The following is a 27,813-nucleotide window of genomic DNA, read 5'->3' as shown; positions in this document are numbered from 1 at the left end:
CAGGAAAATTACTGACTCAATCAAAAGACTGTGGTCATTAATGTATACTAGGAAGAAAAGTTTTTTCCTTGTCCTTGTTCCTGGCCTTGTATGTGTACATCACAGTCTTATTGCTAGCAGGGCTGTTTTACTCTCTCAGTCTCTAATCTCATCCATCCAGTTTAGTTTCATCATCCCTCTCCTAGATTATGTGATACTGTATTTCAATTTTATGTTCATATGTTTGAGAGTGGGAGGGGGTCTCCCTACTTTGTTGTCCAGATTGGAATTGAACTCTGGGCTCCAGCGATCCTCCTGCCTCAGCCTCTCAAGTAGCTGGAACTACAGGCTTGTTCCACCCTGACTGGCTGCAGTTTTATCTTTTAATCCTTTATATCGCAAACCACCGTAATTTGCTTAAAACACAAATACCACTACAACAGTCCTCTACTTAAAAGAGATAGTTCCCTGTTGTTTACAGAACATTATTTTAGCCTTCATCCATAAGCTAGGCCCAGCTTACCTCTACGGCTGCATTCCTTGACACTATTTATTTGGGGCTGAAATTCCATAAATGAAATTCTCGCCGTTCCCAGAACATTCGTTTCACCTCTTCATACCTTTGCTTATAATCATCTGCCTGCAACCTTGTTCTTGCCCTTCTCCACCTGGATAAAAGCCATGTTCCTTGGAAAAATTAGCGAGGTCCTAGCAATTTAGTGAGACCCTGTCTTAAAAAACAAACAAAAAACCCCCAAATAGGCTGGTTCAATCAGTGGTAAAGCTCAGTGGTAAAGCACCCCTAGGTTGAATACCACCGAGTACAACAAAACAAATCACAATAACAAAACAAACAAAACAAAAAACAGTATCAACACAAGCATCACTAAAGTCTCTGAATTCCCAGGTGGACTATTTTAATTAAACTTCATCTTTGCCGGCAACATATTAACTTTTCTATGTAACGATCCTTCTCTGCACCTCAAATTGTAAACTCCTTGGGTACACAGTTTACGATTTTGCAACCCCTGAGTTAGCTCCCATTACAGGAGCCCAGCGGAGTAAATGGAAGGGGGTGGAGTCTAAAGCCTTGCTGAGGCGCTGATAGGTGGAGCCGCGGAAGGAGGCGGAGCCTGGAGAAATTCTAAGGGAAGCCGGGCTAGCAGTTCTGGGGAGAATGAGAATTCGTGAGTGAATGAGAAAACGGGGTTGGGGGGGAGGTTCGGCTTTAACCTCCTGGCCTCCACACTCCCACTAAGATGTATCGAAGCGCTGAGAAGAAAATGATTATTTCCTGGGCGGAATGAGTGCTCCAGAGGTTTCGGGAAAGAGACATTTATTTAGGCAGGGTTTTGGCAAACCAGTCACAAAAAGAAACCTCCTGCCTTTGGTCTTTGGTCCCGCCCGGGCTGATGCCGCGCGGCACCGACGCCTGCGCTCGCCTTCTCCATTCTTAATCCCTCCTCTTCCGGTCAAATCTTGGGGGTGGGACGCGCCGGTAAAATGGCAGCGTCCGAGGCGATGGTTCCCGAGAAACCTAGGTAAGCTCCGCTTGAGGAGATGGGCTGGAGAGAAAAAGGCACGGAGTTGGCCAAAGCTGTCATAGAGGTTGAGCAAGCTGGAAGGAAAAGGGAGCTGGGCCCACCGCGCTCGTTTGGACCCTAACCCTTTCCCTGGCTGTCAACCGTCGTCCATGGGCTTAGGGAAGCGAGGAGGAGAACAAGTAGCAAATTGGAGAAAAACTGCTATTTGGGTGTGGAGGGATGAGGTAATAGTAGTTACATGTTCAAAAACACTGGAAGTGCGATTTCTCTCCCAAGCATCCGAGCGGTCTCCTGTAAGTGGGCGCCGGGAAGAGAGGATCTCGTGCAGCGCTGCGGGTGCGGCTGCTAACATTGTTGTGTTTATTTTTCGATCTTCCAGTCACAAAAAGTACAGGGCCGCCCTGAAGAAGGAGAAAAGGAAGAAGCGTCGACAGGAACTCGCTCGATTGAGAGACTCAGGTATCAATAGGCTCCTTATCCGGTTTTTCTGGGTATGAAATTGCTCGCTCTATTCCCGCCCAAGTTAGGGCCCCAGTGTCGTAAATCAAGTACTGCATCTGATGAAGAATTGCTGTGACTGCTGTCTTCCAAGTAAAGCTATGTTAGACCCATTTCACAAACAATGTTAATGCCCGAGAGGGGGAGAGTCATAGTTAATCATCATCAACCGATTTTGTATTTATTAAGTACCTAACAGTACAGGTGCAGGCATTATGAATTGCAGCAGCTAGCAAAGCTCTTGTAAATAGTTTTTGGTGGCGAATATATTTCTTTGTAAGCCCAGCATGAGTTGAAAGTTTTAATTAGACACTTTGCAAGTTTTCCCCAAACTTATAAGAAACCCTTTGTTTACTCAAATTATTATTATTGTGGTGGCCATGCTGGAGATTGAATGAACCCAGGGGTGCTTTACCGCTGAGCTATAACCCCAGACCTTTTTAGTTTTTATTTTGAGATAGGGTCTTGCTAAGTTGCTGAGGGTCTCACTAAATTGCTAAGGCTGGCCTGGGACTTGGGATCCTCGTGCATCAAGCCGCTTGAGTCACTGCGATTATAGGCACGGGCCACAGTGTCCGGTTTGTAGCGTAATTTTAGGTATACAGTTACATATATAATACAATTGGATATATTGTGTTTATATGTATCTTCTCATATATTTTGATTGTACATGTACTGAAAATGCTACACTCAGAACTGTTAATGAACACCTCTGTGGAGTGAGTGAGCTTGTTTGGCAGCAGGGGATGGGGAGTTGAGTAAGCCATTCAACGGATACTTGTATCAACTATATGCAGGCTCTGCCTAATCTGTGGGCATACCTCGATGCAAGTCAGTCATATCTCTGGTCCTTTACATGCATTAGATCTTAATTTAATTGTCTTAATAATTACGTTAGAACTTACCCTAAATTTTTTGCCTATTTTAATTACAAGTGCTGAAATAAAGTTTACTTAAGAATAATAAATTATTGTAGTGATCTTGGACTGGGTGACTCTTTGGTTAGACCTATACTCAATATATGACAGACAAAATCTTTTTCCTTTAAGTTTGTGTTTTTCTGTTACATTTCCTCAAGATAACTTTATCCCCCTCACCCCAATTTCACTTTTTTTTCCTCTCAAAATTAAATTTTGAATAGAAGATGTATTTAAAATTATTTTACCGTGTCTTTATTTTAAAATGGTTCCATTGCACAGAAAGTTGAAGAAACAGTACAGTAAATACCTATGAACCCTTCTGCTAGTTTTGTCAATTGTTAACATTTGGCCTTATTTTCTCTCTTTTTTACAGATACATACAACATTTTTTCTGAACCCATTACATAGCACTTCACCCCTAAATCCTTAAGCCTGCCTGTTCTAAGAATAAGGATGTTTTCCTGCAGAACCACAATACCAAACTTGTACCTATGTAAATGAAGAGTAATTCAATAGTATGCATGGGTCTTATTGAAACTTTCTCAAACGGGGATTGACTGTTTTGAAAATTTCAAGCCAGTTTTCTTGTGGAATGCTTTGCATTCTGGATTAGTTCATTTTCTTGTTATTAGCATCAGGTAATAAATTTTTCTCATTATTAGCATCTTTATGCCAAAATACTACAGAATGCATATTATAAACTTCTTATTGCATACATCATAAGAGCTATAATGGCAGGTTGTTCCACTCTGAGTGAACAGATTGTGCTACTGTAAGTGCACATTTCCCCCTTTACAATTAATCCTCATCTGTGAGATGACATTTTTGAGATGATGTAAATATCCTCATTCCAAGAAACTTTCATCCAATGTTTTTAACATCTTTTTCTGAGTTAAGTAGGAGTTGTAAAAGTGATGATTTTTTCTGCTTCAGTCTTTCTACATTTTTTAGTTGCCATTCTTGTGTAAAGATGGATGTTCCTTCTAACATCCCACCACCTTTTTGAGTATCACTAGGGAACCATTGATTAATTTTAAAATTTTGATGTGTTTTCCACTACCATTATTATTATTATTTTGATGGTCACTTTGTACCTAATTTAGGCAATTAAAGCCCTTATTATTAGAAAAGCTTAAAAAATTTTTACCATAAATTTTATAAAGATTATATGTATGTTTTCCCTGAATTATTGACCAAGGATTTGCAATACTCAAAAGTTTAATAAACATTTGAATTTTCTCAGGAGTCTCACAGAAGGAGGAGGAGGAGGAAGAGGAGGAAGCTTTCATTGAAGAACAACAACTAGAAGAAGAGAAGCTGTTGGAAAAAGAGAGGTCAGCACTAAGTGAAATAAAGTGAACTCTGTTATTTTATAGGACTATTATAAGTCTTTAGTAGCTAGTATGGGTTTGTTTTCTGTATAAAATCTTGTATAAAATGAGTCTTATAAAATACTCTGTATAAACTATTTAAAACTAGCTGATAGGCTAAAATTACATAATCTTTTTTAAAAATGGAAATATTTTGTACTGTGTTTGCTAATTGATCAATGTTAAAAAATATATAATTAACAAGCATAGGAAGTAAAAGGTCTTTAATAAACAGCACACCCAAAGACAGCCACTACCAAGAAAGAAAATGTAAATATCCTGTACAATTCTCAAATGGCATGATATTTATGCATATTTTTCTATAAATTGCTTTCTTGTTAGACACATAATACATATATTTCATGTTGATACAGGGATCTAATTCAACCATTTTGATGTCAACACAGTATCCATTGTATGGATGTAGCATAATTTATTCTTTATTCATAATATATAGTTCTCTATTGGTGGACTTTCAGGTTATAATGGATTTTACTATTATATAAAAAGTTGCAATAAGCATTGATGCTTATGTATCCTTGGTAATTGTCCTATTATTTCTTTAGGGAAATACCATGAAATGAAATTGTGATCAAAGGATAAGCAGAGTTGAAAGGGTATACTGGTTTGCAATTTGTATCACTTTCAGCAGTGAATCAAGGTGACTATGTCCCTATATTTTCAGTCACACTACCAGTTTTTTTAAATGCTGTAGTAAAAAGTTATATTTCATTGTTTCAAAGGTAAATTTCCAAATTAGTAAAATTGAATATATTTATGGGTGTTTAATTTTTTTTGATCAGCACTGGGGATTGAACACAGGACCTTGTGCATACTAGGCAAGCACTCTACCACTGAGCTCCATCCTCAGGCCTTTTTATTTTATTTTTGAGACAAGTTCTCACCAAATTGACCAGGCTGTCCTTGAACTTGAGATCTTCCTGCCTCAGCCTCCCAAGTAGCTGGAATTACAGACATGTGCCATTGTACCTGGCCTTTGTATACATCTTAGATTGCTTAAGTCTTACAGCTTTCTCTTTGGGGATACTTTTTAAAAAATGTATTTTATAAATAATGTTATTACTTGATTAAAGATACTAATTCTTTAACTGTCATGTGTGATATACATTTTTCTCCATCATTGTCAGTCCTAACTTACCTTGTAATTACTTGCTATGATTCAATTTTCATGTTGTCAAATTTCATTATAATATCTGCCCTTGTTGCCTGACTTTAAAAGCTCTCCTCTGTCATGTGATGATGAAAACTTCTATTTTTCTTTTAGTACTTTTTTCAGTGAATAGTTTTTGGTACACACCAATATGAATGTATTTAATGCTATTCAACTGTTCACTTAAAAATGGTTAAAATGGTATATTTTATGGGATGTACTTTTTACCACAATAAAAAGCAAGCATGATTTTTTAAAAAAGAGAATGAACTTTATAGGCATTCTTTAGCTATTTAGCATGATCAGTGGAAGCGTTGCTTGTTTTCTTGTAGTTGGTTCCTGTTGTCTACCAAAGTACAGAAGTAGATGGAATTATCAAAATATCAAAATATGTATGGAATGAAAGAGGGAAGTAATTTTTGTTTTCCCACTTGAAATCCATCTTTTAAATTATATACATGTGTCTTTGTTGTCCTTGGATCTTTTGTTTATTCCTATATGAATATGCATACTCTAACTAATGTTGAAAAACAGGGAAATTAATGATAGGAAAGTACCATATGGATTTATGTCCTATTTTAAAGCAGATGAATAGTATATTCAAGTTATTAAATACTAGAATTTTTAACATCTTAATAATGTGGTCCTAAATTTATATACCATTTGGTTCAGTTATATACAATTAATGTGTTTCTTAAAAGATTCGTAAGTCAGAGTTCTGCACACTGAAACATCTATGTTTCCCTAAAGCACACATAGGAACATTAAAATATGTAATTCACAGCCTCTACCATAGCTAAAAGATGTGTTCCTGGAATCTGCAGTTAGAAATTGAACATATTTTCCTAGAATATTTGAAACTGTGGTTAGGTCCCCAGGCTAGACATGAAATCATATATAGCACTTAAAGTTGCTGTAGTAATAATAGAACAATTTCTCATGTTCCATTTCTAGTCTACAAAAATCAGTGGGAAAATGAAATCTAAGTTCTAAACACCTGATTAGCAAATAAACTTTGTAAATATAACCCCCTTTTAAGTTAGAAACTTGTAATATCATATCTGAGACTCTTGCCACTTTAAGATAACATCACTTCTTATAATTAGTCATTTAAAAAAAATCAACTAGACACCATTTTTTTAAACTTCTTTTCATCTTAAAACCAAAAGCTTTCTTTATTTTAAAGACATGCTCATAGTGTAATTTTTTTTTTCTTTTTTTTCAGCAGTTTAGATGTTTCAAGGCAAACCACAAGAATCTCTTAACTGTGTGGAGTAGTAGTCCAAGGTTCATGGCAAACCAGGTTTTCATAGTGCTACAGTCATAGAATTGCCATTATTTTTAAATGCTTAGAATGGGAAGTATAGTGCTTTCATAATGTGAAAAGCTAAATGTTGCTTCAAAACTTATTACCCACTTGTTTGCACCTAAACATTAGTGTGATTAGCCTAAAGGGGAAGTCATAGTCTTTTTTTTTTTTTTTTTTTTTTTACATAAAAGATGTCATAGTCACACACACTTATGAAACAGAATGAGTGATTGAAGCTTTTTACTGTCTAGGAAGATACTTGCTGATAATTAGTCCTTTTTTTTCTTTCTTTCTTTTCTTTCTTTGTAATTGTAAATGGACAGAATGCTTTTGTTTATTTTTATGTGGTGCTGAGGATTGAACCCAGTGCCTCACACATGCTAGGCAAATGCTCTACCACTGAGCCACAGCCCCAACTCCTGATACTTAGTTCTTGTCCAAATTTTTTAAGATATCTTTTTGTTCTCTTACCCCATTTAACTGCTTTATAGAAAATACATTTCTTGATATTTTAATCATTCTCCAAACATGTCTTTTTTGTTTCTTTTTGCTATCTTGTGTGTGTGTAGATTAATTCCCATTTATTTGATTACATCATTAATTAATAGGCAAAAATTACATGAGGAATGGTTGCTAAGGGAGCAGAAGGCACAAGAAGAATTCAGAATGAAGAAGGAAAAGGAAGAGGCAGCCAGAAAACGGCAGGAAGAACAAGAGGTACAGTATTAATCAAATAACCAATTAACTAAATAGTTAACCAAAATATCTCTCACTAAGAGTTGCATATCTGGGCTGGGGTTGTAGCTCAGTGGTAGAGTGCTTGCCTAGCATCTGTGAGGCACTGGGTTCAATTCTCAGCACCATATATAAATATAATAAAGGTCCATCAACAACTAAAAAATCTATATTAAAAAAAAAAAAGAGTTGCATATCTTGCCGGCTATGGTGGTGCATACCTATAATCCCAGCAACTTGGCAGGCTGGGGCAGGAGAATTGCAAGTTCGAGGCCAGCCTCTGCAATCTAGTGAGATCCTGTCTCAAAATAAAAAAATTTAAAAAGGCTGGGGATATAGCTTGGTGATAAAGTATCCCTGGATTCAATCCCTAGTACCAAATATATATATGGTCCTTTTTACCAATATTTTTAGTTTTTCTTTTCATTTATTTGCTCTCTATGTTAAATGTTTTTTTAAAAGTAAGTCTGAAAAAAAATGACCTTTCCTTCTTTTCTTTTTTTTTTTTCCTTTAAAGAGAAAGTTAAAGGAAGAATGGGAAGAACAGCAGAGAAAAGAGAGAGAAGAGGAGGAGCAGAAGCTGCAGGAGAAGAGAGAAAGAGAGGTGATTCCTGTCACAGGAGGATAGGCGCTGCGTATCTTCTTAGTGTGCACATGTGCTGGGTGATGGGTTTGAAGAAAAAGCTGTGGGCATGTCAGGGTTTGGATTTTTTTCTTGTTTCTTGTTTCATTTGTTTGGAAAGAGTCAGACTTTTTGTCTAGAAACACACTAATTTCTTTGTGATGTTCTTCTTTGGGTCATTCAGTGACAGATTTCTTAAATTAAGGTTTTCTTTAGCTTTTACCCAGTTTGCCCTTTATACCAGTGATTAGCAAATTTTTTCCTTAAAGGGCCAGATACTAGTATTTTAGGCTTTGTGGTCTATATGGAACCAGCTCTGCCAGTGTACTCTGAAAACAGCCACAGGTTATATGTAAACAAATGGTTAAGGTGTTCTAGTAAAATATTTCTATAAAACAGCTTGCTCATGCTTTGTTCTGTGTACCACTCTATAGCAAGTCATGTTTTTTGAAGTTTTATTGTATATGTGTTGACTTCTTTAGTGAATATTTATATTGTTTCCACATTTATTTAGTTCTTAAGAAATTGGACAGCTTATGACACATCAACAAGAATTAGTTGACTTAAAGAAATCAGAAGCTCAAATAATGAGGCATTATTTAAACTTTTTTTTAAACTGTTATTAAATCATGACTTTCTAACTTGGGATTTAAAGATAATTGTAGCTAACACACAGTTGTCATTTTAAAAAAAATGATAATATGTATGTATGTATGTATTATCTATATTTTCCAGGATTCTTTTTTAAAGATTGACTTGGTTTGTTATGCTGTTATTCCTTAACAGTGTATTTATTTCAAAGATAACACAGCTCATCTTTCCTTGACTGATTCATCAGGATGTATCTTTTTTGGAATATTGCTAAATTTGAATAGAGTCAAATTGGGTAATCAACTTATAATGGGGAAAATACATTTGTTTACATCCTAATCATGTTGGGGTAGAAGCAGCTTCCAATGCCTATATTTTTTGAGTCTCAGGCATTAGTTTCAGTGCAAATTTTTGATACCCTTATTTGAACACTGCTTTTGAGATGAAGCAACAGTTTAACATAGTAAGTTTTTAGGGAGGTGCAGAAATTATTTGGAGCTTATCATATTTTATAGAGAGAAATCAATTTCTGTCTTAATGGTAGAATATTCTTTTAGGGATCAAATAAAAACTAATGCTTTTATGCTTTTGTTTCAAAGGAAGTCTGGTTAAATATTAAAGAGAAGTGGATCAAATAAAATAAATTCTGAGCATATATGAAGGAATATGGGCTGTGGATATAGCTTAAAAATGGAGCTCAGCAGTAAAGTAGTGTTTACCCACTATGTGTGAGGTTCTGGGCATGATCCCTAGCATGAGGGGAGAACATGCAATGTATGTTTCTGTTGTATACATTTCTGTTGTGTATATGACACTTCTCTGGTGGACAGAAATAGAGCAGTGAAAAAGCACACAGTCTGTTCTCATTGAGGTACTTTTCTAGATGGGGAATCAGATGATAAGTAAGCAAAACACATAACTTAAAATACAATAAGATAATGCTAAATGCTATAAAGGAAGAAAGCAGAGAGTCATGTGATAGAGTGATGGGGACAGGGGAGTACTTATTTAGATTGCCAGGTTAAGGAAGTCTCTGAAGAGGTAATGTTTGAATTGACACCTGAGTGCAGAGATCTTGGGGAGAAGAGGCTTGGAAGTGAAAAGAAGGGCAGGGTACTCAAAATATAGAGACTAAAGAAAAGTGAGTCAGGGTATCCTAAGAAGTCAGGAGGGTACGAAGTCTGATTATGCAAGGCCTTTTGGATTTGAAGGAGTTTGGATTTTATGTTAAGTGTAATCATGGAAAGACATTAAAAGGATTTTTTTAAAGCCAGAAGTGACTTCATCCCATTTGTAATATTATCTTCAATAGATCATTCTAACTTTTCATACAAAGAATGGGGGATGGTGAACCGTGACCAAGGAAGCGAGAGGGAAACAGTGTAACCAGTTTCAAGGCTGCCATTCCAGATGGGAGACAACAGTGGTTTGGATGAGGGTAGTGCTTTAAAAAGATAAGTTCACAGATTTGGAGTGCTGCGAGGCAGAGTTAACAGAACTCTAGCTGGCAGATTGAATGGGAGAGAAAGAGAAGAAAAGTGAGGGGAATTCACGTCCTATTTTTAGTTTTTGTTTAGTTTAGTTTTCAAGTCCTAGTTTTAGGTTTTTTGTTTGAACAGATGGGCAAATGGCAGCACCAGTTAGTGAGAGGGATATTTAGGTAGGCGAGTGGGGGAGGACAGCCAGTTCTGTTTGGGGTCTAGCATGTAGCATATGGCTCTGGGTTCAATCCCTAGCAGGAGGGGTGGGTAGACCTCTGTTGTGAGCCTTTTAAGTTACCAAGGACTCTTCCATGACCAGGTAGGTATCAAGTAAGCAGCTAGATACATAAGTCTTATGTATTGCTTTAAGGAGCTAGTAAAGAAAAGTCTGTAGAACATAATTTAAAACTTCTTCAAATATCAATTAGGTAGAAATTTATAGCATATTGCAAGACTCCCTTTGCCTTATTGAAAAGTTTGAAATTTCTCATAAATCCTAATTATTACTGGTCATAGTTTAGCTTCTGTTAAATATTTATAATGTTTTACCTAGTATTGTATTTTATAATATTCATTAATAAATTATCTTAAAAACTAGAAGGTGATATAGATACTCAAATATACTAAATAATACTGTTACTGAAACTATTATATTTTAAACCTTTTTCAATCTGATCTAGTCAGTTTTCTATTTGAATAAAAATTCTAAGCTATATGTCCTTTGAAAGCTTTTCAGAAGATTTGTGCTTAGAAAGAAAATCAAAACCTAAAACCACATGTATGTAGGTAGGTGTGTGTGTACGTGTATGTGTGTGTGTGTTTTAATTGTTACACATTAGATTCTTAACCAGAGAAACCAGATGTGACTTACCTGACTTCCAGGTTTTCATTAGTCCTATGTTTGCACCATTTATAGGAAGCTGTGCAGAAGATGCTGGATCAGGCTGAAAATGAGGTATTTTCATAACCTTTCATTAAGAATTTGAGATCAGTTTATATTTCATTAGAAACAATAATTTCAGTAATGTTAGTTTGGTGGTAGGCTATTTAGATCACACCTGGATAACTGGAATCACTTTTGTGGCATTTTAGTGTATATGGCAATAAGTTTATTAATGAACAAAAACAAGTGGTATTGAATCACCCTATGAACTGTACTTATTTTGAGTCCTTAAGTGTGTATAAGCAACATCACATACTGTTAGCCTCAAATGGTCAGTTTACCTCGATTGAGAGTAACTTTTACTTTTCTCATGTTGGCTCCGTAAGTCTTTGGGTCCTCTTCAGAATAGATAAACAGAAAGGAAACCTGGTAGCAGTAGTGATACCTGATCAAGCAAAGTGACTGGGCAGCAGAGAAATTTATAACTTAAATATGAATGATTTTAACTGAAAACATTTTAATTTTTGATGGAAGTATTTGAATATTTTTGGAAACATTGAGTCTTTCATGGGTTTTTATACCACAAGTAAAGTTATGGTTATTTTCAACAGCTGGAAAATGGTACCACCTGGCAGAACCCAGAACCACCAGCAGATTTAAGAATAATGGAGAAAGATCGTGCCAATTGTCCATTCTACAGTAAAACAGGAGCTTGCAGATTTGGAGATAGGTAACATATTTTGCTTTATCATGTCAGAATGAAGTGATTCAAAATGGGAGGTTTTTGAGTACTCCTTTGGGGAGAGGCTCAATTTGAAATCATCAGGCCTCTGCTGCTTTTTTACTGACTCTGTCTCCCAAGCTGGTCATCCTCTGTACCCACCCTCTTCCCTAGGTGGGCTGAGCAGGGTGTGTCCTTTGTATTCTCTCTTTAACCTTTTGTTCTTGGTTTCTTCCTGTGCTCATGTGAGTCCACAGTGAACAACTTGGACAGGGAAATGATTGGAGCAGCTGGCCTTTATCTTTTGAATGGTAAACACTGTGCCCAAAATAGGCTTTTAAAACTTGACATGAGTAAAGGGACTCAGAAACAGACTCCTGGGTTCAAAAACTGGCTTCAGTAGCCTTCTCTTCAGAAACGTTATTTAAGCAATCTGTGATTTAATTCCCCTCATGTGTGAAATGGGGTAGAAACACAGTATCATCCTTCTGAGGGGGCTGTGAGGCCGGAAGGAGTGAAGGAGCGAATGCCTGGAAAGCGCAAGGAACCACAGAGAGCACTGGGTGTTCTCTGGTGTTTTCATTATTGCTACGGTTCCCATCATTCTCTGATACATTCTTGATCCTTGCCTCTTTTGGGATAATGATTTTGAAACAAGACATTCATTCATGTGGAAACCTAATGTTGATCTTTTCAGTCATTTAGCAAACATTTAAACACCTAGCTTATGCCAGGTAATGGTGATTTTTGTAATTTGGCTTATTTATGAATGAACAACTCCAAATTTCTAAGGGTGAATGAGTCTATCTGAAGTAAAATCTAATTATTTCTGTATATTCATCCTGTGGAAGAGAAGATCTAATGTCTTAATGTCTTATTAATCCCTAAAAAGGGATGAGTAGGGAAATTCATATGTATTTAATAAATATCTATATGTTGTCTCAGGTTTTCTTTTTTGACTCATAAAATTGTCCATGGCCTGAGCCCCCCACCCTCCTGCTTCTTTGAAAATATGAGCTTTCTCTAGCTTTGTCTGTCTTTCTTTCTTTCTTTCTTTCTTTCTTTCTTTCTTTTGTTTTAATTTAAGCCTTCACACTGAACATTTTTCATTTTTTAAGATTAATGGTTCTCCAACCCTGGATGCATATTAGAATCATCTAGGAAGCTTTCAAAACTTATGTCTCCCACCTCAAATTGAATAATTCAGAATCTTAGAGACTCAAATGGCCTTAGTTTTGAAATGTCCTCATGTGTTTCTGATGTGCCCTGGGATTGATGTCCAATATGTAACTCCCTTTATATTTTATGGCTGGGATTGTAGATGCCCAGAATACCTATAAAAGGACTTACAGGATCTGATATCTAGTAGAAAACCTCCTCTTGAGGAACTAGGGACTAAGGAGACTTTGTTCCCTTTGATATCTTTAGAAGCATTTCCCATATGTACATTTAATCTTATCAAGAAACAGTAATAGGGCTGGGGATGTGGCCAGTGGTAGAGTGCTTGCTTAGCACATGTGAGGCACTGGGTTCAATCCTTAGCACCACATAAAAATAAGTAAAATAAAGGTATTGTGTCCATCTACAATTAAAAATTAAAAAAAGAAACAGTAATAATTAATATACAACAATTCCTACCAAAGAAAAACATACAGCAAAATACCTTTGTTGAGACAACTGAGTCAATTTGAATTCACATATATGTGAGTAGTTGAACCAAGTGGTCTTTTCCAGCCCCAGGATCCCTTGTTATATATATCTATTTAAAAAATATATATATATATATATATTTTAGTTGTAGTTGGACAAAATACTTTTATTTATTTATTTATTTTTACTTTATTTGTTTATTTCTATGTGATGCTGAGGATTGAACCCAGGGCCTTACATACGCCAGGCTACCACTGAGCCACTACTCCAGCCCCTTATTTATTTATTTTTATGTGGTGCTGAGGATCGAACCCAGCTCCTTGCACATGCTAGGCCAGTGCTCTACCACTGAGCCATAATCCCAGCCCTTGTTATATATCTTTAACACTTCTTTGAAATTTGAGAATTAAGGAAGCCTGAATCTGGATTCTTCTTCTATTGGACCTAAGTGAGAGAAGGGGCAATGTCTTAAATGGTTGACACCCACTTCTTTGAGGAAAGGGGAGTGGCCTATTAGACTCTGATCCCATCTGAGAGTCATTTCAAGGAAATATGGACTGTAGTCACATTAGTTTGTGACCAATTTTCTTTTTCCTTTCTTGTGGTAGTAAAGATTGAACCTGGGGTATTTTACCACTGAGCTATATCCCTGGCCATTTAAAAAAATTTTTTTTAATGGTGATATTTAAAAAAAAATCTTCTATTTATTTATTTTTATGTGGTGCTGAGGATGGAACCCAGCGCCTCATGTATGCGAGGCAAGCACTCCACCACTGAGCTACAACCCCAGCCCAGCCCTTTTAATTTTGATATTTATTTTAATATTTTATTTTGAATTGCTGAGGCTGGCCTCAAACTTTAAATCCTCCTGCCTCCAGAGTTGCTTGTATTACAGGTGTGCACCACTGCACCTAGCAGTTTGTGACCACTTCTTTCTGTTTTCATAGGCTATGAAATTTCACTACTATAATTATCAAAATATGAGAGTGATTCAGGTATTTGCATTGTTTAAATGATGAGTTGTGACATAAAATTCTGTAAAATTAGCAGTTAGGAAACCTAGCCCCATTGCTTCAGACAAGTACATTGTCCCCTTTTACAGAGAGCCTTGGTGATTTGCTTCAGTTGATATAGCTGTTCTTTTCTTTAAGATTTGTCAGATTGTCACAGAAACACTTCCTTAACCTAAACATTTCTTTGGTTGTTTTTGTAATTAGTACAGAATCCAATTAGAACATTTCTACTGACGTTTTTTTTTCAAATGACAACTCCTTTGAAAGGAATTTTATTGTTGTTTTCTTCTTAAAACAACACAATCACTGAGGAATTATTTACACTCCACCTACTTCCAGAAGTGATTTAAAGAAGGCTCATGATCAACATTAAGTTAAATTAAATAAAGGAAATTGAAAGCAAGGGAAGGAGGGGAAAGTGAGTTATTGTGAATGTATGATGCTTCTGACTCTGGATTTTAATGCATCCCATGCAGATACTAAGCTGTATGTTTCTTACTAAAAAAGAAGAATGAATGGTATCTCTGGAAAGACAAAATTTTCTTGGCACCCTATTCTTTTTTTTTTTTTTTTTAATTTTTAGTTGTATATTGACATGATACCTTTATTTTATTTATTGATGTGGTGCTCAGGATCGAACCCCATGCCCCACATATGTAAGGTAAGTGCTCTATCACAGAGCCACAACCCCAACCCTTGGCACCTGATTCTAAATGTGTCTCCCATGGAATCTTGGATAGAGGCATTAGATATGAAGATGGACAATAACTTTGATTTTTTTTTTAACACAATGCCTTTATTTATTTATTTTTTTATGTGGTGCTGAGGATCGAACCCCAGTCCTGCCCGTGCTAGGCGAGCGCTCTACCTCTGAGCCACAAACCCAGCCCCAGATTTTTTATTTTTATTTTAATTAATTAATTTATTTATTTATTTGTTTATTTTTTTGGTGGTGCTGGGGCTTTGTGCATGTGAGGTAAGTACTTTACCAACTGAGCTATATACCCAGCCCTGATAGAAGTTTTATAACAGTTGATGTGTAGTTTTCATGAGAATGTTTCTTACAGTGACCTTTGCTAAATGATTACAGCCCACCTTTCACATGCAGCATAGTGATTATATGAAAGACAAAGGTTGTGAGCACCAGAAATGCTCCCTTGAGATAAGGAAAAAGAAGAATAGTCAGTTAGTTGTTCCTGAGGGGTCCATTAGATACCCACACAATTTATTGGCATCCTTGGGTTAAATAATGTTCAACTCTGTTTTTGTGGCAGTTTGACTTGATTCAGGTATCAGTATCATAGGTAAATAGCATGCCAAATCTGGCTAATCATCAGGACCTGCTGGGTGGTATTTCGAAAATATGGGTTCTCTACCCCTTGAGCTCTGGGGCAGACTGGAGAAATCTCTCTTCTAAGTAATTCTGAGAACCACACAGCCTTGGTACTACAGCATTAAACTCCTTCCTACATATTAGCTTTTTTAGCTGACCTTTCTGTGGGTGGTCTAGGGCTGCCTTTTGAATACCCTCAGATTGTAATGACTGTCTCCAGGCCAATCTGGGATTTTCCCTAGACAGGGACTTTGGCTCTGTTCTAAAACTGATGAATGTTCATTTGACACCCTGGGAACTAAGGCCAGTTTTATTCAGATCTAACAACCCCATTAGCAGAATTTTAACCTCATTAAGTTGTTTCCTTGTCTAATTCCCTCTATATGTGCTTCACACTTATAAAATTTAATTCACCACAAACATTGCTGGCCAGGTTGAATCCTTGCTCTTAGTGCTGTCAGTAGCAGTACTTGGGAATATGGATCTAATTACAAGGTCTCTAATTGAATAATCAAGAAGGTCATTTGGAATATAGAAAATTTCACATTAATGAGCATTGGTGGAACTTTTCTGAGTTGAGCATGGTGTGTGTTGTGCATTCTCACAGGTGTATAGATGGATATTACAGCTGTGGAAAGCGAGTATGAGTAACAGTCACTTCAGGGTCAAGGATTTTCCTCAATACTTGCCTTATTCTTTAACTTTTTGTCTTACTGTTTAAAAAAAATTTTTTTAGTTGTAGATGAACACAATACCTTTATTTATTTTTTAAAAAATATTTTTATTTTTCAATTGTAGTTGGATACAATGCCTTTTATTTATTTATTTATTTTTATGTGGTGCTGAGGATCAAACCCAGGGCCTCGCACATGCTAGGTGAGCGCTCTACTGCTGAGCCCCAGCCCTAGCCCCACAATACCTTTATTTTATTTATGTATTTTTATGTGGTGCTGAGGATCAAATCCAGTACCCACATGTGCTAGGCGAGTGCTCTACCACCGAGGCACAACCCCACTCCTGTCTTATTGATTTTTAACTAGAAGCCTAACAAAGAAATTTTGTTTATTTAGAACTTTGAATTATATATTTCTTTCCCACTTTAGAAAAAGGAAACAAATAAAAAATTAAATTCATATAAAGGATTTTAAGAAGAATTGTTCACATGGAGTCTCATCAGCTTTTCCTTGTTCCAGTTTAAACTGTGAAAAGAAAATTCTTCATAGTGATTAGCCTTCATTAAATAAAAATTATATTTATTGTACTCTATAATGAATAGGCACCAGATTGTAGGTTAACTCAGATCTCCCAGATCTGTCTCTTCCAACCATATGACCTGGGCAGATGGGCTTCTCTAGGTTTCAGTTTCTTTCTTTCCAAAGTGGGGATAGTACTAGTACCAATTGTCCTGAAGGTTTTAAGAATCAGAGGGAAAAATGTAAAAATGGCATGAAAACTATAAAGTGCTATACATAGATGAGATTAAAATTCTCTACTCATTGAAAATTCTTAGATTGCCCTATTCTCTATGCATGTAAACTAACTGAAGATCATGTAGTACCAAGATTCTATTGTTAATTTTTACTATCTTCCCAAGAGTCCCACGTGTGGCATCTCATGCCTGTCACCATACTCTGTCATACCAGTGGGGCTTTCTTTTTCCCTATGGTTCAACATATAAAAAGCTTTCTATTTACTTTCTTTTGGTGTTGGTGGTGGGGTACTGAGCATCAAACCCAGGGCCTCATGCGTGCTAGGCAAGCATTCTACCAATGAGACACATCCCCAGCATTTAAAAAAAAAAAAAAATTACTGAATTTCATGGCATATGAAGTTGAAAATCGTTTATAGTCTGATTCTGTGTGTGTGTGTGTGTGTGTGTGTGTGTGTGTGTGTGTGTGTGTGTGTGTTTTACTGGGAATTGATGCAGGGGTGCTGTACCACTGACCTACGCCCCCATCCCTTTTTTATTCTTATTTTGAGACAGGGTCTCGCTAAGTTTCCGAGGCTGGCCTCGAACTTGCGATCCTCCTGCCTCAGCCTTCCAAGTTGCTGGGATTACAGGTGTGTGGATTACAGGTGTACACCACTGCACCCGGCCCAATCTGACATTTTAATGAGAAGCCAATATATTGGTCAATCTTATAACAGTTTTCTCACATGCTGAAACTTGACATCTGAGTAGGATTTATCTTCCAGGCAAGTCAAAACAGCTAAGTTACTTGAGTCTTTATCTCTTAAGTTTTTTACAAATGATTTTTAACTATTGGACTAGTGAATTGGGTTTTTTTTTTTTTCATATGCAGGTGCTCACGTAAGCATAACTTTCCTGCATCAAGTCCCACCCTTCTTATTAAAAGTATGTTTACTACATTTGGAATGGAGCAGTGCAGGAGAGATGACTATGACCCTGACGCAAGCCTGGAGTATAGCGAAGAGGAAACCTACCAACAGTTCCTAGACTTCTATGATGATGTGCTGCCTGAGTTCAAGAATGTGGGGAAAGTGATTCAGTTCAAGGTGAGTGTGTGTGGAGAGGACTGTTGTGCCTCCCTCTGAAGTACTCAGTGCATGAGAGAGCTGGGGCCCAGGCTGTTTACCTGGGTGGAGCCGTGTACCAATACATGCCTGGCCCAGGATTAGGCCCTCAGTAAATGTCACTTACTTCATCACTTCTCCTTTTCCACCTCCACTCTGGTGCCCTATAGATGCCATAAAAAAAGGAATCATGCCATATAGATACCACATGAAATCATAAGTGTGTAGTAGTGTGAAATTTCTGGACTAGTGGAGTCTGGGTTGGTGAGGATTTTTTGTTTATTCAGTACCTTTGTGCTGTTTGAATTCTTTTCCTGTTGGAACTCTCTGTATCAGGTCCTTGCACATAGCTGCCCAAGCTTTCACTTAAACACTGCCTTTGATGGGCAGTGTATCCCTTCCTTCCTCTGCAGGCACTTCACCTAGAGCTGTGGTGATGCAGCAGGACTCAGCTTCACTCCCTGAGCATGTTGGTGCACTGTGTTGATGGTGCCCGCTTGCATCTTCTGCCGAAGATGCTCGTTCTTGGTTCTGGAACTACACAAGAAACATAGATCTTTTGATTTCTTTTCTTTTCTTTTTTAACATTATTTTTATTCATTGGCTACTTTCAGTACTGAACATAGCATCACCAAAACCATGGTTTGTGATGACGTATACTAGATGAGAAAGAGGCATTCAGATGACACATAATTATTTTAAAACCTTGAAGGTCAGATGTGATCCCTGCTGCTCCTGGGACCCATTAGTTGAATACTAACAATGAAGCCTCCTAACCTGTTTATTTGATCAGATTTGAACCTGAATGACTTTGTTTTGTTAGGGCAAAGAAAATGTCCCTTAGCTTGGGGGAAAAATAAATAAATAAATAAATCTGATATTTGTCTGCAATTGGAAATGACAGTAAAGAGTTGGAACAGCTGAGAAACAGATATATTCATGAAATTCAAGGCCATGCTTCTATTAGCTGATGTGAAGATCTTTCAAAATTCTTTTAAGATTTCTTTCCCACTTAACCTTTTGTTTCTGTGGAGTATGCCTTCCTGTCTTGGTGCTGCTCAGCACAAGCAATAACCCGTAAGTGGAAGTGCATGGTCACACCTACAAGATACCACCTTGAAGCAAGCACCAGCTGTGGAAGCAGTGTGGTTTGACCAGGCTTGTGCTCTCAGACTTGTCACTTTATCTTTAAGTGCTTTTTCACTTACATCAGTGGTGTCCCTCATGCGATTCTTGGATCATACTGTTTCTGTGATATGGTAGTGGTAGAGCTGCTTTTAAAACTTCAGACTGGTTAATGGAAATCATACCATTACCTGTGATAGGCTGCATCCACTGACCATGACATTAGGATGACTAAGCTCATGCTAATCACATTGGCAGTTACAAAAGGAAAGCTATTTAGTAAATTTTTACAGGGAGAAATTTTAGAATATCAAATTTGTTACAGAAAATTAATAGCAGGTCCTTGGGAACCATTGGATTAAATAATCTTAAAGGTCTCTGGCACAGCTGACACTCCCCAGGACTTTCATTCTTCCTTTTAAGGATGGTGTTGCAAACTGTCATTGAGTATGGATCCTGCCTATTTTGGGATGCTCTAATAAAAATGCTCTGGAACAAATTTGTAAAATTATAGATTAATTTGGAAGAGAAAAACTAAACACCAGTCAGTATATTTGAGGACCTTCTTATATACCATATTAAAAAATAAACTTGTCATTTTTGAAGACAAATGATCGAGTATTCAGCCTAAATGATCAAGTATTCCTAGTAATTCCTAGTAATAAGAATAATGCATATAAAAGTCAGATATTATTCACACCTATTGGCCAAAAGATTATAAATTCTATTGATCCCAAGAGTAGGTAAGGATGTATATATTAATTAAACTTCTTCAGAGAGCAGTTTGTCAATAGTTTGTGAAGTGGAAGGCACACCTAAACTACACATTGGCATGTTCCTTCTGGTTGTGCACACTAGAGAGGTCCTTACACCCACAGAATTGTGTTGAAGAATGCTGACCACAGTGCTATTTGTGGATGGAAAATTGGAAGCACCTCAGTAGCCATCTTTATAGGAGCAGATATATAAATTTGCTAATTTGATATATCAGATGAGTCATTAAGTTTACACTATTATATCTTGAAAAAAGAATGTAGAACAAATACCATTTTTAGAAAGTTTTAAAACATACAAAACAAAGATATACATTGTTTATTAATACATATGCATATTTCCTTGCATATATATGCAGAAATATGTGTATTACAATTTTGAACAATAACCATTTGTATACATGTTATGTATTTTCTGGCACACATACAATATATGTGTGAATGTGTGTGTGTATGTATGTACATTGTGTCTGTGTAAATCTATATATGTATACATGCATTAGTGTTTGTGTTTAGTAAAACAGGCTACCCCCAGCCTCCAGGTAGTGCCCACCTATGTGATGGAGAAGGGAAAAGATCAGGATGGCAGGACTTGAACTGGGCCTTCAATGTTTTACTATTTAAATATTCTTGGTCAAGAATGAAAAATGTTAGTGTTAAACCTGGGTAGTGTTGTCTATGGGATGATTTACATTCTCTGTATTTTTATGCATGTGTGAAACATACTTATGGGTAAAAGCAGAACTGATCAACAAGAGATTAGATAATTGGGGCCTACAGTGCTTCTCTGTGCTGAAGTATGCCTTAAATAGACACAAGAGTGGGCTAGTGTCTCTGTTTTGGAATCTTTGATTAGTAATTACTTTTGGGAATGTTAGCCTGGAAAAGCATTTGATGACTGAATAGTTTCTTTAAATTTTTTATGATAGCATTTTTCATTGTTCCTTAGGTTAGCTGCAACTTAGAACCTCATCTGAGGGGCAATGTGTATGTTCAGTACCAGTCGTAAGTATTGTGACCATACCATGTTTTGTCATGATATGATCTTTTGTTTTTGTTGACATCTAGGACTTTTAAACTGGATATATACCCTTCATAAGCATGGTATTTTTCAAAATGTTAATATTAAGAGCTGACACAGAAACATAGAAGACATGTGAAAATAATACATTTGTATTTCATTCTTTAAATATTAGGTTAGTTTTGAATATTTTACAATATGGTTATATTATTACTTATATAACTTTAATTAAAGTTCAAACTGAAAAGGGATAACTAGAATAGAGAATATAAAATATAAATGTAAAAAGCCAGAGATCGAAGTCCCAAATGATCTCAGTGTGCATTTGACCAGCTAGGAGAATAGTTACTCTATCATTTCTGCTTGTCTTGCTGTTTCCCTAGGCCGCACCATGCCTAATGGGTTCAATTAGCCATTGTAATAAGGAGCACAGCAGTCCTAGCTAAGAAAGCACAGGCTCTAACAATGGAAAGCACTTCTGCAGTTTTAATGGCCCAGTCTTTTGGATTAAGAAGCTTTGACTCAAGCCAATTTCCATGCATCACAACCTCTCAGAGGGTTAGTAAAAAAGGCTCCTGAATAAATTGCAAGCTGTAGGAGCCCGAATGTTCTAATGAAGACTCCCTAGGAGTACAGAAACAGTAAACTTGGTGGTCCTATGATACCTGAGTAAAAGGGTTAATTAATAATAGGGTTAACGTGCCTATTAGAGTTATTATAAAGCACATCCTTTGATTTTTTATTCAAAGGGAAGAAGAATGCCAAGCAGCCCTTGCTCTGTTTAATGGACGTTGGTATGCAGGACGGCAGCTTCAATGTGAATTTTGCCCAGTGACCCGATGGAAAATGGCAATTTGTGGTAAGAAACAACATAATGATTCCCCCCCCCCCATTATCCCACTATATAAAAGGATATTCTTAGGGGGAAAAAAGTTATTTTAAAAGGATGAGACATTGTTTTTGCTTCATGCAGATGAACAGGGACATCATGTAAAGGACACTGCAGTTTTGATTTGTAATAGACCTTGTGGGTCACTTGGTGGAGGAGGTGACTGAGGTCACAATGAGGTGGCAGAAGTGGGGTAGAATTTCAGTCTTCCAATCTTCAGCCCTAGACTCTTTTCTGACAAATCAGGAAGCCTAAGAAGTGTCTGCAGGCAGCCATATTGTCCTTGTGGCAGTTTCAGAGGTGTTTTCTATTCATTGGTTCTCTTCACTTGAGCTGTTTGTTTCCATCTTTTTTCTCTAAAACATCTTTCTCCTTTACCATAAACATTACCTATAGATAATGTTTCCCATCTTTGGAAATCATGCTCTTATTTATTAGAAACCAAATGGGAGGTATAGGATTAGTTAAGTGTGCGTTTGATGAGTTCAGTTACACTGACTCATGGGGCAGTGGCAACCGAACCAGGAAGTGATTCAGCACTGTGTAGGACAGAGCCTGTCGTATTGAAGTCCTAGTTATTTTCCGATTTCTAAAAATGGGCTTGGCTGAATCTGTGTGCAAATTTCCCAGGTGAGAACGGATGATGTTCTGATGCCTCAGGAGTGCACTTATCCTTCCCTTTACTTGTGTTTCTTGGCTCAATGCTTTCACCTGCTTAAAATCTCAGTAAAAAATATATATAATTTATAAAGTCTGAATCTTTAGCAATCTTATCTTAATGGATACTGTCATTTTAAAACCACTTATGAAGCAGGGGAGAGATTTTAGAATTCCTTGCTTAGGGAAACCAGAAGAACCATTAAATATCAAGTTTAAAGGCTCTGGGAATGAAAGTGATGGAATTGTTTTCTCCTTGATTATTTCTTTTCCCAGTTTGTGTGAATCCAGTGTGATTTCATGAGGTGCTTCTGAGTATAGCTTTAACTCTGCCAAAGCAAGAGACTATATTATTATTTTTGTGGTATTGTGGATTGAACTCAGAGCCTTGTGCATTAGGCAAGTGTTCCACCACTGAGCTATCCCCTCAAAACCCCCATCCCATTTTTTATATTTATTTATTTGTTTGTTTATTTTTTTTTTTTTAGTTGTAGACAGGCACAGTGTCTTTATTTATTTATTTTTACGTGGTGCTGAGGATCAAACCCAATGCCTCACATATGCGAGGCAAGCACTGTACCACTGAGCTATAAGCCCCAGCTTCCTCCCCCTCCCATTTTAAAAATAACAGCTTTGTTGTTCTTCTTAGTGGCTAATGACCTTGAACATCTTTTTGTGTCTTTATTATTGGCCATTTCTATATCTTCTTTGGAGAAGTATCCATTTAGATCCTTGATCCATTTTTAATCAGGTTGTTTCTTCTTTTATTACTGAGTTCTTAATGTATTCTATATGCAAGTACCTGATCATGAATATGATCTGCAGGGCTGGGGTTGTGGCTCAGTGGTAGAGTGCTCGCCTAGCATGTGTGAGGCCCTGGGTTTGATTCTCAGCACCACATATAAATAAATAAAATAAAGGTATTTGTCCACCTACAATTAAAAATATATATATTAAAAAAATATGATCTGCAAATATTTTCCCCTATTCTGTGGGTTGTCTTTTTACTTTTGTGTTCTTTGAAGCACAAAAGATTTTTATTTTTATTTTATTTTTTTCAGTATTAGAGATTGAACACAGGGGCACTGTACCTGACTCAGCTATCTCTCTATCCCTTTTCATTTTTTATTTTGAGGCAGGCTTTAGCTAAGTTGCATCGATTGGCTTCAAACTTGCAATCCTCCTGTGTCAACCTCCTGAGTAGCTAGGATTATTGGTGTGTGCCACCATGCCTGGCATTATTTTATTTTAATGAAGTCCAACTTTCTTTCTTTTGGGGGGACTGGTATTTCTGGTATCATATCTAGGACTGCATTGCTTAGCCCAGGGTCTCAAGTGTTGTGTTTTCTTCAGAGTTATAGTTTTGTCTCTTACATTTAAGTCTCTGATCCAGATTGAGTTCATTTTTTTGTATAGTATATGGTATAGGAGTATTTCATTTCTAGCTGTTTTATCTATTTGGGGAATAGGAATTTAATGGGTTGTTTTGGTTTGTGTGTGTGTGTGTGTGTTAGTTACTGAGGATTGAACCCAAGGGTGCTTTCCCATTGTCTCACTGGTCTACATCCTCAGCACCCCCCACACACTTTTTTGAGGTATAGTTTTGCTAAGTTGCCCAGGCTGTCCTTGAACTTTCAATTCTCCTGCCTCAGTCTTCCAAGCTGCTGGAGTTGTTTGTCACCATGCCTGGCTATAATCTTACTTTTAAAGCGTTAAGAAAATATAGACTCATCTACCTATGATAGGCCTTTTCTTTTGACCAGTGGTTCTGTCCTGCCATCCACATGCGCTTTTGAGGTCATCACCACAGGGACCCCAAGGCCTGGCTTTTCCGTGTTATTAGGGATCTAATTACTGTAGAAAAGGTAATGTGGTCACCACTTGTTCTGTTGCACTCTGATGATACAATAGGTGTACAGAATATTCTGGTTAATTAAAACTTCTGATTTGATACCTTTCAGAGTTCCAGTTGTTAGACCATTTGAATGTTTTTGAAATTTTGAGAATCAATATATGTAAGCCTCTTAGCTAGCAAATAATAGGAAGTAATTCAAACATATCCGAACATCAGAAATGTACCTTTGGAACGAAGTACCATCTTCAGAATACACAGTAGTAATTGCTGTTTTTCTCACTGTGCCATTGCAGGTTTGTTTGAAATACAACAATGTCCAAGAGGAAAACACTGCAACTTTCTTCATGTATTCAGAAATCCCAACAATGAATTTTGGGAAGCTAATAGAGACATCTATCTGTCTCCAGATCGGACTGGCTCCTCCTTTGGTAAGAACTCAGAGAGGAGGGAGAGAATGGGCCACCACGAAGAATACTATGGCAGGAGGAGGAGAAGAAGCCCTAGTGCTGACCACAACTACAAGAGAAATGGGGAGTCTGAGAGGAAGAGGAGAAGTGCACACAGGGCAAAGAAATCTCACAAACACATGACAAAGAGTCGTGAGAGGCATAATTCACGAAGCAGAGGAAGAAAAAGAGACCGAAGCAGGGGCCGGGGCAGCCAGAGCCGGAGCCATAGAAGCCGAAGGAGCCACAGGAGCCGGAGCCGGAGCCGAAGTCGAAGTCGCAGCCGGAGCAGAAGGAGCAGGAGCCAGAGCCAGAGCAAGAGCGGGAGTAAGAGCCGGAGCCGGAGCCGGAGCCGGAGCCGGAGCCGGAGTAAGAGCCAGAGCCAGAGCCAGAGCCAGAGCCAGAGCCAGAGCCAGAGCTCATCTAGATCCAGGAGTTGTGGCGGGAGGTCAGGTAGTAGAGACAGAACGATTCAGAGTCCCAAATCCAAATAAACCTATTTTATTCTTTAATGGTTGCATATCTTACTTATTATGGCTACTACATTCTTGGATAGAGGACTGTGTGCTCAGATGGGTTCCCGAGTCTGACAAAAGCCTATATAACCTGGAATCCTATTTTAAAATATTTTAACTCTTTGATAATCACAAAGTGTTTAGTATAGAAAATCTAATAATATGAAAATTACTTATAACTCTTACCCTGAGAGATTATTAAATTATTTATGTGTGTGTACATGTGTGTGTGTCTCTACACCACACACACACACACACACACACACACACACGCATACACACATATAATTATTTTTTGGGGGGGTACTGGGGATTGAATCCAGGGGCATTTAACCACTAAGCCACATCCCCAGCCCTTTTCTTATGAGACTGCATCTTGCTAAGTTGCTTAGGGACTCACTAAATCGCTAAGGCTGGCTTTGCTCTCAGATCCTCCTGTCTCAGCCTCCTGAGCCACTGGGTACACATATTATTTTTTATTCAAAGATTATATATAGCTCTAGTTGAATGTTTTCCACAAGAAACATCTCATTTCATCAAGCCCACTTGTCATTTTTATACACTGCACAGTGGGCCTCTACCAGTTTATGTACCCATATCCCTATTAGTGGATTTTTAATTTTGTACCATTCAAGAATCTTGTGCTGAAAACAATCCTGTGATGGATTTCTTTAATTAATCCCACATATTTCTAATCATATTCTTAGGATAACTTACATCAAAGAAGACAAGTATTATATTTTCAAATTGCCTTCTAGAAAGACTACAAAATATTTAGCAATAATAGGCTCTGCTGCTCTCACAACACTAAGTTATTTTAATCTTTGTCAATTTGGTAAATTTTAAATATTTGTTTCTGTACATATTGATTAAAGCAAACATTTTTTTCTTCTGTATTTAATGGCCATTTTGTTTGCCTTTTAAAAATAATCTATTGGATTTTTCTGTATGCAAAAGCTGAATGGCTTTTTTTTGCTTTAAAATTCATTTTGTCAGTTTTAAAGTAGTAAAGGATAAAGTACATTTCCCCCCTCCTACCACATATCTGTAGTACCTCTTCAGTTGGGAATTTTCTATCTAGATGTATATCTTTTTTTTTTAAGTTCTTTAGGTATAATGCTTATCTTTGTCATTTTCGGGAAAATCAGTCATTGCTACAGAATATGCCTAGTGTCAAAACAATTCTAGAATAGAAATCATAGAAGAGAGGTCAGGGAAGAAAACCTAATGTATAAAAAGCTTCAGGCACATTATCCCTAGATTTCAGATCATAAATAAGAAAAAATGCTCTCATGTCTTTCTATAAATTTTTTAGAACTATTTTTCAATTGACATACTTTGGATCTCGAATTTCAGGGTATGTAGCACTTAGAAATTTAAGATTTGGGGATAAGAACTTAAAGATACACCAAATCCTGAAAAGCTAAAACAAAAAACTGAAACAGCCAAACTTTTTAAAGAATCAGATTTTTGCATGATATTCTTTGACTTCTGTAATCTGGTAGTTAATAAAAGTAGTATGTGGTTGAGAATAATTTCACTTTAAAGAATCTGACTTGTTCCACTGTAAATGCCTGCTTTAATCTAAAAATGATTGAAATTTTCTTTATTTTTTAATAGTTTTCGAACTACAGACATGCTTACACAGTTGGGGATGGGGGTGGGTTTTGCTGGGGATTGAGCCCTGGTAGGGCCTCAAGCATGCTAGGCGAATACCATTTAAGTTATATCCCTTCTTGATTTCAAGATGACTTGAGATGAAAAAACAATTTTTTCTCCTTCCATTCTGAGGATTGAACCTAGGGATGCTTTGCCACTGAGCTACATCTCCAGCCCTTTAAAAAAAAACTTCAGACACATTCTAAGTTGCCAGAGCCTGGCCTTGAACTTGCAATCCTCTTGCCCCAACTGCCCAAATCCCTGTGTCTACAGGTGTGTGCTGCCACCACATTCAGCTTCCCTTGAATGTTAACAAGCAGTAAGGGAGAGAAAGGAAGTTTATAACTTCTGACTGGTTCATTACCATGATAAAAATCCATCTGGAGATTAATATATTATTAAGGTATTATACGCATAACCTGATTACTATTTGTGACTTAAAAGCTCCAACTCTACAATGTTGGCAGAAGCCCATAGGCTTTTTACTGAATAGCTGCATTGACTGAGGTGCTTTAGAC

The 27,813-nt window shown here is 37.1% G+C and overlaps 2 protein-coding genes and 1 long non-coding RNA gene across 6 annotated transcripts in view; 1 reads left to right on the top strand and 2 right to left on the bottom strand.

Moving 5' to 3' along the window:
- Positions 1 to 1,298: 1,298 nt before the first annotated feature.
- LOC144371792 (uncharacterized) lies at positions 1,299 to 3,547 on the bottom strand. Its single transcript, XR_013431910.1, has 2 exons — positions 1,762 to 3,547; positions 1,299 to 1,544 (listed from the first exon to the last, which is right to left on the bottom strand). It is a non-coding gene; the product is annotated as an uncharacterized LOC144371792 (long non-coding RNA).
- Positions 1,371 to 25,633, top strand: Zrsr2 (zinc finger CCCH-type, RNA binding motif and serine/arginine rich 2). Of its 2 annotated transcripts, XM_005315998.5 has the most exons (11): positions 1,371 to 1,520; positions 1,903 to 1,982; positions 4,185 to 4,275; positions 7,400 to 7,508; positions 8,044 to 8,130; positions 11,137 to 11,175; positions 11,715 to 11,833; positions 18,124 to 18,337; positions 21,203 to 21,258; positions 22,024 to 22,133; positions 24,969 to 25,633. In XM_005315998.5, exons 1-11 carry the CDS (start codon positions 1,483 to 1,485, stop codon positions 25,613 to 25,615), a joined length of 1,590 nt encoding a protein of 529 aa, XP_005316055.3. In that variant the 5' UTR covers positions 1,371 to 1,482; the 3' UTR covers positions 25,616 to 25,633. The 2 variants fall into 2 exon arrangements, with proteins under 2 accessions (XP_005316055.3, XP_040146767.2); XM_040290833.2 differs by lacking the exons at positions 1,371 to 1,520; positions 1,903 to 1,982 and adding an exon at positions 4,878 to 4,972.
- Ap1s2 (adaptor related protein complex 1 subunit sigma 2) overlaps positions 18,617 to 27,813 on the bottom strand; it is a 50,283-nt gene continuing 41,086 nt past the window's right edge. For all 3 annotated transcript variants that reach the window (XM_078035097.1, XM_078035098.1, XM_040290881.2), the window contains exon 5: positions 18,617 to 18,892. In XM_078035097.1, the coding sequence (XP_077891223.1) occupies positions 18,722 to 18,892 (171 nt within the window). In that variant the 3' untranslated portion in view covers positions 18,617 to 18,721. The remainder of the gene's footprint in view (positions 18,893 to 27,813) is intronic.

This window comes from Ictidomys tridecemlineatus, chromosome X (genome assembly GCF_052094955.1).
Source record: "Ictidomys tridecemlineatus isolate mIctTri1 chromosome X, mIctTri1.hap1, whole genome shotgun sequence".
Classification (NCBI taxonomy): Eukaryota; Metazoa; Chordata; class Mammalia; order Rodentia; family Sciuridae; genus Ictidomys; species Ictidomys tridecemlineatus.
This window is presented reverse-complemented; position numbering and strand designations above follow the sequence as displayed.